This window comes from Lissotriton vulgaris, chromosome 7, assembly GCF_964263255.1.
Source record: "Lissotriton vulgaris chromosome 7, aLisVul1.2, whole genome shotgun sequence".
Lineage (NCBI taxonomy): Eukaryota > Metazoa > Chordata > Amphibia > Caudata > Salamandridae > Lissotriton > Lissotriton vulgaris.
The window spans coordinates 1513068483-1513081741 of NC_141695.1; the positions used below are offsets into that span (position 1 = coordinate 1513068483).

Below are 13259 nucleotides of genomic sequence, written 5' to 3' on the forward strand. Positions count from 1 at the left end.
CTAAAATGCTAGCTCTGGACCTTCTCCCTTTTTCTTTTGTAGAAGGGGTTGGTTTTCTAGAATTAGTGACAGCGCTCTGCCCTAAATGGAAGGTTCCTAGCCGGTTCTATTTTGCCCGAGTTGCGGTTCCAGCACTACATGAAGATGTTCTGAAGGTGATTGGGGCAGCTTTGCAGAAGAGTGCTGTTCACACTATACATCTGACAACAGACATGTGGACCAGTGGCGCAGGCGCTGATTACATGTGCATCACTGCACACTGGGTCTCTTTTTCAGGGGCTAAAGCAAAGCTAAACTCAGGTGTTGACACTAACATTGTTTTTAAAGGTGCTCGGAAACATGCAACACTAGCCATGTTTGGTTTGGAGAAACGTCACACAGCAGAAAACATTTTGGATGTCTTTAACACAAAGGTCCTTAACTGGCTGTCCCCACTAAAACACAAGGTTGGTTATGTTTCCACGGACAATGGCGCCAATATAGTTAAGGCCATGAGGGACGGTTACTATTTCAGAGTGCCGTGTTTGGCGCACTGTATAAACCTGGTTGTCCAAAAATTCTTGGGTAATAAAGGCAGTGCAGCGTACAGTGTATTGGAGACCTGCCGAAAAATGTGCAAGCATTTCAGGCATTCTTTTAAGGCCCGGAAGCAGCTGAGGAGCCTGCTATATCAACGTCAAATGCCAGTGAAAGCACTCATCCAGGAGGTGGTAACACGTTGGAACTCAACCTTCTACATGCTTGAGCGTCTGTATGAGCAGTATACGGAACTCGATCAATATTTCTTGAAAGAGGGTATAGAGGAGCTGAGGATGGGTGGGCCACAATGGAACATAGTTGAAAGCCTGACACGCATGCTTCGTCCTTTTGAGTTCTTCACGCGTGCAGTCAGCAAGGAGGACTCTAATTTGGGAAAAGCTATCCCATTGTTGTACATGCTGGAGGACCAACTGAAGGAGGTGTGTTCTGTGTTTGGAAAAGATGACAAAAACCAAGACTCTTTGCTTCTGGCTGAGCAATTATTAGAGCTCCTACAAGGTGATGAACGTCTTAAAAAGATCCACTCAGAACAGCATTACATTTGTGCTACTATTCTGGATCCACGCTACAAAAAGGCGCTGGCAGGCCAAGCATTCTTTCCTTTTGATGATGAACATGTTCCAAAGTACAAACGTTGGCTAGCCTTGTCAGCCAAGAAGTTTGAAACAGAACGGCTGGAAATTGAAGGAAATGGCAGTACATCAGCAGGCCATCCCCAGTCAAAACAATCCACTTCTGCACCTGTGGCTGTGGCACAAGTGACCTCTCAGCCGTTAAAGACACCGGCAACCGGATCATCTGCACGAAAGACAACAGAAACATTGGAGGCTGAAGAGGATTGGCTAGCTCTGCGTGGGTTTGGTTCTCAAAAGGTCAGAGGCACAGCAAGAGCTAAGCAAAGTGGAGGAACCTTGGATGAGGACCTTGAGTCGATGGTGAAGGACTATCTGAATGACTCAACAGAGGTCTATGTTAATTCTGACCCATTGGCGTATTGGCATGGGAAAAAAGAATTGTGGCCACAGCTCACCAACCTGGCTTTAAACTACTTGTCTTGCCCACTCGCAAGCGTGTCTTCTGAACAGGTTTTCAGTGCGGCTGGTGGGATTGTAACTCCCAAACGGAGCCGCCTCTCGCCCAAAAATGTGGAGAGGTTAACAATGATCAAGATGAATCAGCACCTCATACCACCAGATTTCAGAGTACGAGAGAGCGTGCCGGATGAAGAGGAGGTGGCCAGCAACATAGATGAGGGAATTTCTACTCTGTCAGGTGACACTGAGCTCACCCTGCCTGAATTCGCAGAGTATGATGACGAAGCCTTATTCTTATTCCTGGACCGTGATACCGACTTCGAGCCCTGAAAATGAGACAACGAATCAATAACTTTCTTTTTCATCCTTATTCACTTTTATTCCTGTGTGTCTGTCTTTCTTTGTTGTGCACAGTTAATATAATTCAAACTTTAATCAGATAATCACAAAAACAAGCCCATCAGCAGAACTGTCTTCACTTGTTTGCTAATTGATTTGAAGGTGCCGCAGTCTGCATTCCTCAGGTTCACAAGTTCAGAAGAACATGCTCCTCTATCCTCCTCCTCCAGACTCCTATTTCCATCAAAGCAGAGGGCTGGTTTACGCCCAATGAAGAAAGACTCAGCACTTGTGGGGGTGTTGTTCTACCTCTTTGCAGGTGAGTTGACGGGTCTGGGGCCATTGCTGGGAAGCACTAAAAGTGGTTTGGACCAAATCCGAGGCGGAATTTTTTTTGTGTTTTTGATGACTTGCTTGCCTTTGAGGTGCTCTTAGGGGGGGTTCCGTCTGTTTGTGGGTGAGTTTCGTGGTCTGGGAGCATTGCTGGGACACTCTAATCTTGATTGCATTTGCTTTTCAGGAAATCCGTCGTGCCAACCCCGACTTATGGCCTAGCTACGCAGCGCGTTTGGACCGAAGGCCCAGAAATATTGCAAGTATGAGATTTTGCTTTTGGCCTGTTTGGGGGTGTTATGCTTCTTGGCGGGTGGGTTGCCGGGTCTTGGGGCATTCCTGGGAAGGTCTAATACCGGGTAGAAGTGGTTGGGACAAAATCCAGGCCGATTTTTTTTTTGGCTATTTCTGACATTTTGCTCTATGTAGCGTTTTCGGGGGTCCTGTTTGGGGGGCTTCCTGGTGTTTGTGGGTGAGTTTCGTGGCCTGGGAGCACTGCTGGGACACTCTAATCTTGATTGCATTTGCTTTTCAGGAAATCCGTCGTGGCAACCCCGACTTATGGCCTAGCTACGCAGTGCGTTTGGACCGAAGGCCCAGAAATATTGCAAGTATGAGATTTTGCTTTTGGCCTGTTTGGGGGTGTTATGCTTCTTGGCGGGTGGGTTGCCGGGTCTTGGGGCATTCCTGGGAAGGTCTAATACCGGGTAGAAGTGGTTGGGACAAAATCCAGGCCGATTTATTTTTTGGCTATTTCTGACATTTTGCTCTATGTAGCGTTTTCGGGGGCCTGTTTGGGGGGCTTCCTGGTGTTTGTGGGTGAGTTTCGTGGTCTGGGAGCACTGCTGGGACACTCTAATCTTGATTGCATTTGCTTTTCAGGAAATCCGTCGTGGCAACCCCGACTTATGGCCTAGCTACGCAGTGCGTTTGGACCGAAGGCCCAGAAATATTGCAAGTATGAGATTTTGCTTTTGGCCTGTTTGGGGGTGTTATGCTTCTTGGCGGGTGGGTTGACGGGTCTTGGGGCATTCCTGGGAAGGTCTAATACCGGGTAGAAGTGGTTGGGACAAAATCCAGGCCGATTTTTTTTTTGGCTATTTCTGACATTTTGCTCTATGTAGCGTTTTCGGGGGCCTGTTTGGGGGGCTTCCTGGTGTTTGTGGGTGAGTTTTGTGGTCTGGGAGCACTGCTGGGACACTCTAATCTTGATTGCATTTGCTTTTCAGGAAATCCGTCGTGGCAACCCCGACTTATGGCCTAGCTACGCAGTGCGTTTGGACCGAAGGCCCAGAAATATTGCAAGTATGAGATTTTGCTTTTGGCCTGTTTGGGGGTGTTATGCTTCTTGGCGGGTGGGTTGACGGGTCTTGGGGCATTCCTGGGAAGGTCTAATACCGGGTAGAAGTGGTTGGGACAAAATCCAGGCCGATTTTTTTTTTGGCTATTTCTGACATTTTGCTCTATGTAGCGTTTTCGGGGGCCTGTTTGGGGGGCTTCCTGGTGTTTGTGGGTGAGTTTCGTGGTCTGGGAGCACTGCTGGCTATATATACTTTACTTTGCAAGAGGTTTGAAGCAAATCCATGGTGGCAGAGGGGACTTAGGGCCTAGCTGCAGAGCGCGCGCGGAGTGATTTGGGAAATTTGTGAAAAATTGACTAAGTCCCCATTTTGGTACTTTTGCTCTTTGGCTGTTTGGGGGTCTTCTACTCATTTTCTCCTGGGTTGACGGCTCTGGGGCCATTGCTGGGAAGCTCTAATACCGGATAAAAGTGTTTTGGACCAAATCCCAGGCGGAATTATTTTTGTGTTTTTGATGACTTGCTTGCCTTTGAGGTGCTCTTAGGGGGGGTTCCGTCTGTTTGTGGGTGAGTTTCGTGGTCTGGGAGCATTGCTGGGACACTCTAATCTTGATTGCATTTGCTTTTCAGGAAATCCGTCGTGCCAACCCCGACTTATGGCCTAGCTACGCAGCGCGTTTGGACCGAAGGCCCAGAAATATTGCAAGTATGAGATTTTGCTTTTGGCCTGTTTGGGGGTGTTATGCTTCTTGGCGGGTGGGTTGCCGGGTCTTGGGGCATTCCTGGGAAGGTCTAATACCGGGTAGAAGTGGTTGGGACAAAATCCGCGCGGAAAAGCCTTTAGTTTTGGCACTTTTTGTAACTTAGGGTTCGTTAGGGTTAGCCCTAGCAGCAGGATTGCATGTGTTTCGGGGTGTTCTAGATTTTTCCAACTGAGTTCTGGGGTCTTAGAGCACTCGTGAGAATGTGTAATTTTGGTTGCAAGTCATTTGAAGAAAATCCATGGTGGGAAAGGGGGGATTTGGCATAGTTAAAGAAAGCCTTTGCCACTATTCTTAACTTAGGGTTCGTTAGGGTTAGCAGTATTTCTATTGCATGTGTTTGAGTGGGGGGGATTTCGAGTCTTGGAGCGATGCTGGCTATGGCTACTTTTGCTTGGTTGCTTGCAAGTGGTTTGAATGCAATCCACGGTGGGTAATGGGTAATTAGGAAGGGGGTACTTCGGCCTACTTTTACTTTCAAAGTAAGTTTTGTCACCAGTTTTCTGCTAGGCCTCGTTTTTTGAGATTTGATTGGGGGTCTTCTACATTTTTGCGACTGGCTTTAGTAAGGGTCTGGGTGGGAGCACTGCTAGGAAGATCTAATTTTGTTCTAAAACACAGTTTACAGTACACCTAGCTTGAGGGGCAAGATCCGCTACATTAATTTGCCCATACTTATTTATCCTTCAAAAGGTGACTCAGAGTACGCACTTTCAAAAATATTGTACTGTCTACTAGGAAAATCAAATTGTGACTTTTTGCACTCCACAGCCTACATACCTTATATTTATTTATCAGTGGTGTTGTAATATTATATCACTTCCTGTTTTTCGTTGAATAATTACAGGCCGGGTTTCAGTCTCTGCAATGGGGAAAAAAGGATGGAGTCAGGCTTCACAGTAGCGAGCCACAATTCAGCATCAGGCAGGCAGTGGACAGGGTGTCTTCTGGTGACCAACATCGATGGACGAAGCGTCGGCTGCAATGGAGGAGTGCCGCTAATAGGAGGATTTTTTTTCTGCAGGCAACTTACTTACCACTTCCAACAGGACCACTACAACCACATAGATACAGTATCCCTTGCCTTTTTCTCTGACTGTGACTGCATTTCTTGGCTCTCTCTCGGCTTCTAAATTGATCCCTTAACACATCACTTAGTCCACTCCATTATCACATCTGCACCACACATAGTCATTTGTAAGTGCTCCTACGTAATTCGCAAGTCGCAGCACGCCCCAGGCCGTAGAGGACTGGGATGGCCCCAATGATGAAGCATGTCACCAAGGTGCAACCCTGGTGAGTGAGGGGACACCTAGAAAAAAAGCAATTTCTCCTTTTCTATCTACTATACCTTCCAGACCAACCTCACTGAGTGTTGTTGTGAATGGATTTATAGTGACCAGCAAGGCTCTCGGGTATCTGGCTACAGAGACCTTATGTTGAATATCGTTATCAATAATTTACACATAGGCCCTTTACTGTTGCATTCTTTCTTCCACAGTTGTCGAATGTACTACTTACTTTTCACTGACATGCATGCAGTAGTGCATGCACTTTCAAAGATTGATGGATAGGTTTGTACCCAAAGAATTGTTTATGTTCAATTGTTTGTCTATGCTGTGCTTTTTTTTACAGGGTGTCTTCTGGTGACCAACATCGATGGACGAAGCGTCGGCTGCAATGGAGGAGTGCCGCTAATAGGAGGATTTTTTTTTCTGCAGGCAACTTACTTACCACTTCCAACAGGACCACTACAACCACATAGATACAGTATCCCTTGCCTTTTTCTCTGACTGTGACTGCATTTCTTGGCTCTCTCTCGGCTTCTAAATTGATCCCTTAACACATCACTTAGTCCACTCCACTATCACATCTGCACCACACATAGTCATTTGTAAGTGCTCCTACGTAATTCGCAAGTCGCAGCACGCCCCAGGCCGTAGAGGACTGGGATGGCCCCAATGATGAAGCATGTCACCAAGGGGCAACCCTGGTGAGTGAGGGGACACCTAGAAAAAAAGCAATTTCTCCTTTTCTATCTACTATACCTTCTGTCAGGTTACGCAGCCCCTAAGCGCCTACCGTACTATGAAACTACATTTCCCATGAGTAGGCGGGAGACTTGCAGGAAGTTTATCTGGGGAACAGACGCGCTTCCTGTTGCGCGTTATTCTGGTTTCTGTTCTGCACCGGCATGAGAGCGGACGCTCTGCATGCTTTTCTATCGTGTCTCCTGTGGACTATCACCTTCCCCCCCCCCTGAGGCTCAGTGGGGAGCGCTTCCGTGTTCTGTCCTTGGCGGTAGACGGACTTCACGCGTCTTCAGGTAAAGCCGCTCTAAACTCTTCGGCCGCCCGTGCGGTCAGCTGATTACTGCCTGAACGGATTGTTAAGGGAGGTTCTGTGACTGTTTTCTAACAGAATTCTACCTTTGCTGAATTCCTGTTTGGTTGAATTGTGTGTGGCGGAGCACAGTGGCGGTCTATACCACGTGTTACCGTTCACATCGGGGATCGTTTTTGTACTATTAAAACGGAGCGCGGTAGTAAGGACAACTACGCGTCTCCGTTGTATAACTGTGTATTTCAAAGGACCTCCATAACTGGGCATGTAGTGAGGTAACTACAGGCTACCCCAGTTCTCTTTGTGTAGTGCACCGTGGGGTGTGTTGTTGGCAGAATTCAGTGGTGGTCGCAACTACGTTTTTCTGTTTGACCTTCACCAAAGATTCTCTACTGGGTCATTACTTAGAGAGCGCAGTGTTGTAGTTCTTGCTTCCTACACACTACCGTTTCCCTCTTCCTTTTTGTTGGACCATACATCTTTGCTTTGACTATTTGGAACCCCCTTTGTACATTGAGTCCTCTACCATGTTTGTGGTATGTTGTGAGTAGTGGGTTTGATGTCTTAGTATAACGCGAGTGTGTTTGGTGCGACAGGAGTGTGTTCGTTAACTATATGTTTATGTGTTTCTTAGGCCTTCCTCACAGATTGTGGCAGAAGGGCTATAGTATTTCCTATCCAAGGTCATGTTTTCTTGGTGCTCAGGTACTTGTCTACTTCCTTGGTTATTTAGTGAGACTATATGAGAGTAGCCTTGTATGTTAGGACAGCACTTCACTGATGCCTGTCTTGTCTTCTGTTACAGGTATCCTTTCCCTGCTGACCCTACCTTTACCCATCCCACATTTTTTATTTTAGTTTGTTATTTTTCTCCCCCGCCTAATGGCTCGAACACCCTGTGTTTACACTTCTGGGTGTTGGTGACATTTGGAGGTGGAACCATATTTGCATCGACTGGATCACGGGGAGTAAACCTGACACCTTCCAGACCAACCCCATTGAGTGTTGTTGTGAATGGATTTATAGTGACCAGCAAGGCTCTCGGGTATCTGGCTACAGAGACCTTATGTTGAATATCGTTATCAATAATTCCACACAGGCCCTGTACTGTCGCATTCTTTCTTTCCAAGTTGTCGAATGTACTACTTACTTTTCACTGACATGCATGCAGTAGTGCATGCACTTTCAAAGATTGATGGATAGGTTTGTACCCAAAGATTTGTTTATGTTCACAATTGTTTGTCTATGCTGTGCTATTTTTTCTTGTCTCCCAAAACCTTTCCCAAAAACCCCCGTACCCATCCATTTTTCAAACCCTAACCCTCTTCCCCCGGGCTGTGTGGTTTTGATTGATGTGTGACTAAATTATTATTACAGCAATAAATCCACACACTTGCTGGGGAGGATAAGGTGATAGCAACAGGCTGGTGAAGAAATCCGAGGATATATTCTTACTCTGCTTGACAAAGAACCATTGCTAATGTGAAAGAACTTCAACCGAATTAGTAGTTATACTTTACCATTTGTTAGGCTACAATGTGGCACTGCTCTACTGTACTTCTGTCACCTGCTATATTCTCAGTTGTACCGTTGAATTGCTCAGGAGGACAAACCAGATTTCATTTTCTTTTTTTTCACAGGCATGCAACTGCCACTGTGTCACACCAATAGTACCACCGCTATGAGGACATTTTATCCGACCAAGATTGCCAACTTTATTCGGTGTTTCCCGTGGAGCCAGCCCTGGGTCTAGCCCTACTTTCAAACACAAATTACAGGTAAGATAAGCGTTTGGTGGTTTGGGGGTATAATGGAGTATTAGTACGAGAGACGAGAGACTGAAGGTAGTACTACTAAAGTCCTAGGACTCTTGGATTCACTTCACTTAGTCTGTGAGAGGCACTTAGTGTTGAAAACATTTGGGCATTTACACTTAAAGGAAGAAAATGGAACTAAACTTTCAGGAAAACAGTCAACGTTAAACCCCCACCCACCAGGCAAGCAGTAAAAAACAGGTATGCTCAGATAAAGTTTGAAAAAGTATATTTATATCCCTAACAAAATAATCTCCCGCAAGACCCTCCCTAACCCCAACGATTGTCCTTCAAAAGTCCCCAAAAACCCAACTCCCAATTCCCACCCCCCAAAAGTCTCTAAAAAAGGGGCAAGGGACACTATGGGTGGATGCTGTTAACTTTTTGGGCCAGGGCATCATGCTCCTCGCGGAGCAAGGCGAGCTCCTGCTGAAGGCGGGACACCATCAGGGTAGTGCGGCGCAGGCGTGCCTTCACTGCCTTGCAGGTGCAATGCCTGTGAGAGGCAGCTGTTGGCCTTGCTGCTCGGCGGTGGCGTTTGCCTTTGGCAGCCCGGCTCAGTCTGGGTGGACCACTGTGCTGGGTGGCAGCCCGTGGGGCCACGGAGGCCGATGCAGACGACGTTGTTGTTGTTGTCGACTGCACACTTTCCTCGTCCTCCAGGGCCACCAGCCGCCGATATTCCGCAACAGTGGCCTCGATCCTCCGTTGCCGGGCCGCTCTAGCCAGCTCCTTCCTCCTTGTTCGTTTGGAAGGAGCATCTATATGAAGAAAGAAAGACATAGTCTGTAACCAATGCTCTTTAAGATTAACTCAATCATTCAGCAGAAATTTGTGTTGCAGTACAACTAGCAACTTGCAAGCGCATTACATAACTATTGAGGCCAGTATCTATCTAACCTCACACTTCTTCATCCTTGCTCTAACATTAGTGGGAGTTTAAGGAACAAATTCTACGAGCACTGTGGACTTCCATTGGAGTCGACTATGAAAGTACACCAGTCTTATTCTTCTTCTTATCTCTTGTTTCGGAAAATTGGTACGTTATTTTCTGCAAGCCGGCATAATGCCAGCGCAGTAAACTTGCACCCGAGAAAAAGAGACGCACGCCATGAGGAGTGACCTAGACTTGCGTTGCGTTACTGTACCCGTCCAGTACATGCAGGTGGTGAAGCTCTTACTTTTCTATTACGGGTGGCACTGAGAATACTCTGTTACAACTCAAGGGCTACTGCTTAATTAATTTAACTTTCACCCTACAGTGGAAATGAGTACTAGAAATGGAAAATTGAAGAAGATAAATAATCTGATTATCTATCACTTCACATGGGATGTTTTTGCTTATATATGGGATGACTTTAGGTGCTTTGCTTTTTATTGAGTGACCAGTGATACATCCACACATGAATGACTGAGTACTACTAAACTTATTAAGAGAGGTAGGGAGTGGCCACCGTAATAACCGGATCTATGCAGTGCTTGCAATACAAACTACTGCTACTATTTATGGTAGTATTTGGACAAAATTAAAAGTTCTTTTCCTTGCCTTTCCTACACTGGAACGGACGTGCGGGTGCAGTGTTACATGCTCTTCAAAGTTACACTTAGTTCATCCACTGACCGTCTACTCTCTCTAGATCATGGGTACTCACAAACTTTCTCTCAGGGGCTACATTTACAGTGTAGTTTGGGGCCGAGGGCCGCACTGGTGGGGGCGGAGTCAGAGGGGGCGGGGCTAAAGCAAAACGATAACTTGTGACCATGAGGTTGCACACAGGTCCCTGCAGCAGATGCCCTCATCCACTGAGCCACCAGACCCAGCATTTACATACATCTCTCTCCCTCCTGCTCTCCCTCCTGCCCTCCCTCCATCTCTCTCTCCCTCCTGCCCTCCCTCTCCCTCCCCCTCTGTCATCTCACTGTGTGTGTGTCTATCTGTGTCAGCCTTCAGCCCGGGTTGAGACCGCTTCCTCAACGCGCACACACAGACAACAACACCAAAGTACTTAACAGGTCTTTAAAAGACCATTAACATATTATTGAGGCTTTGTTTGTTGTAGCGCCCCTGCTTCTCCACCCTGACAATCACTGCTTGCCCGGCCCCACAGAGCAGAGGCTTTGTTCTATTTCACCTCTTTGTGGCCTTGCATCTCCACTCTGCTCTGTGGGGGCCGGGGGAGCAGTGATTGTCAGAGTGGAGATGCAGGGGCGCTAACAGGTGAAATACAAAAAAGCCTCTGCTCTGTGGGGGCCGGGGGAGCAGTGATTGTCTGCAAGGTCTGCGCACCGCCAAGGAAGGCTTGCCGGGCCACCACCGGCTCGCGGGCCGTACTATGAGTACCCCTGCTCTAGATACACATATGCTATCTAAGAGTCAGATAGTAGCATGATCCAGGTATTTGGACACATACAGTTTCTGTGTCACCCACCCAGGCTGTTGTCCTTCCACCCATCATTGCTTCATCATTCACCCAGCCATGCATCTCATATTCTTGCCTTCCCAGCTAGTCTTCAATCTCAATAAGTAAGGAATATATAAGAGCTTACCTCTGGCCGCCACCACCACCGTCTCAACTCTCACAGCCGCCGCCTCCTCCCCTGAAGAATCGCCCTCCGCCTCCGTGTCGAGCACCACCACCTCCACACTGGCCCCGCCACCAGATGTTCCACCTACAAAGTACATTTAAGAATGTTAGAATAAAGCACTCACTAGTCTTTGGTCTAGGAATGAAGACATGTGAAAACAATGTAATTTGTGACTGTCTACGTTAAAGTTAAAAAAAATGTCCCTTTTTCCAGGGAAGGTTGTCTTGCTGCACTTTTTGGCACAACTGATGAAGGCTGTTTTTTTAACACGCACCATTTTTCTCCACACAGACAGAAGATGGACTTCTAACAACAAGATCAAGTTGAAACCAGGTGAGAGCTCGGCTCGACTACAAGAAATGTCTTCAATTAATCGTCAGCACTAACCACTTTTCCATTATCAGTTAAACGTTTAGTTTTATTATGACTTCATTTTAATAAATGTGTTTACTTTTAATAAAGCTTTTAAACTTAAATACAATCTGTGTTTTTTGGTCCAGACTAGAGTGACTGAGCGAAAGGTTTTGCAATTTTTGCAAGCATGAGTCCAGATAGAACACTTCAAAAGACATTATGGACAATCCCAGAGGACTGCACTAAGTTGATAGAGCTATTGCTGACTAGAATCATGGGAGTTTCGCCAACCGTGCAATCTTAGTTAGCTACACAGACAGACTAATAAGAATAATCTAGTAATACCACAGGGAGTCATAGTAGAGGCAGGATAAGAATTTAGATACAGTCTACAAGAAGAGCAAAGACAATTTTGAAAAAAGTCAAATGAGGAACGCTAGGAAAAATAGGTACTAGTCTAAAATGAAAACTTACTGGGGCCAGCAGAGGAGCCCTCGCCTGCCCGATCCTGGCCCTGTTGAACAGCATCCGCCGCCTGCTGCTCCTGTGTCCTCCTCTCGCCCCTGGGGGGAGCTGACGTACAACATGAAAGAAAGAACAGAAAACATGGATGATTGTTGCTTGTCAATGTCAACCAAATCAAACATTTCAAAAGAACAATAACAAAATATTTCCGCGAAATTATATTGATTATGGTTACTTTTCATTTATTTGCGGACCTGTGACTTCGAAAGTCATGTAACTCACTAAACAAAGTACTGAAACGTTCACCTAGGACTGGCAGGCAGCAGTCCGCAGGCAAGACGCAAAGTGACAGACAAACTCCATTGTGATTTCAGTCAGATCAGTGACAACACTAACAGTTGCCTGCTACATTACCAGTCATTTAAATAGTCAAACTATCAATCCACCGCCACTATTTTTCTTATTGTCAGGGGTACAAAGGAAGGGGCAGATTTAAGCCCTTGCGGCTCTTTTGCGCCGTTCTTGCGTGACTTTTGTGACGCAGCAGCTAAACAAAAAAGGGCGCCATGGTGCGGCGTATAATATTATAACAACGTGACGCATTTGGGAGATGCATCCCGTTATAAAGCCCTGCGCCATCAGGGGGCGTTCCGGCGCAAGGGAGGGCATTCCTGCGCTGGAACACATCCTAATAGTGGCTGAGGGAAATCTACAAAATATCAATCAGTCACCTTTAGGACAATGATGCGTCACACAAACCCTGCACCTGCTTGAAGCAGACGTACGGCTTGACCCAGCATTGGGGAGATAGGGTACCCCAGAGCATTGATGGAGCTGCGCCATCGTTGCGACGCAACTCCAGCAGTAAAGCTTCGGTGACGTTTTGGGCCCATGGTGCGCCGCATTGCAAATACGGCGCACCATGTTTGGTGGTGGTAGCGGGCCGCACAATTAATGGCGCATCCCTGCTACTTTGCAGGGATGCGACGGTAATTGCAATTCTGCCCCTTAGGGGCATACTTACTTACGCGTTCTGGCGCATCTCCAGAGATGCGCCAGATCAAATGCGTCACGCAAAACTACCCTTGCGACACGGCAGATGTGCCTCATTTACAATGCGGCGCGCCCTGGCGCAAGGGTAGGCACTTGCGTGACGCATCTCGTCACGTAAGAGCGGCGCATCGCTGGAGTCACGTCGCCAACGCAATGCAACTCCAGTAATGCTCAGGGCCACCCAATACTTAACATGCTGTGTCAGTCCTTTCGCCTGCTTCGAGCAGACATAAGGAATTGAATTGACGTAGCAGCGTCGCAGAAGTGCCTGCGGTAAATCTTGTAGATTTCACGCAGGCAATTTTGCGAGGCGCACAGCCGCTGGACCGCCCACCCT

The 13259-nt window shown here is 47.0% G+C and overlaps 1 protein-coding gene across 1 annotated transcript in view; it reads right to left on the reverse strand.

The window, feature by feature from the left end:
- Positions 1-8677: 8677 nt before the first annotated feature.
- The window catches only part of LOC147705902 (uncharacterized), a 32611-nt gene continuing 28029 nt past the window's right edge, over positions 8678-13259 (reverse strand). Inside the window, exons 2-4 of the mRNA XM_086929574.1 lie at positions 11879-11977; positions 11012-11134; positions 8678-9225 (exon numbers count right to left, since the gene is read on the reverse strand). Of these exons, the coding sequence (XP_086785700.1) occupies positions 8825-9225; positions 11012-11134; positions 11879-11977 (623 nt within the window). The 3' untranslated portion in view covers positions 8678-8824. The remainder of the gene's footprint in view (positions 9226-11011; positions 11135-11878; positions 11978-13259) is intronic.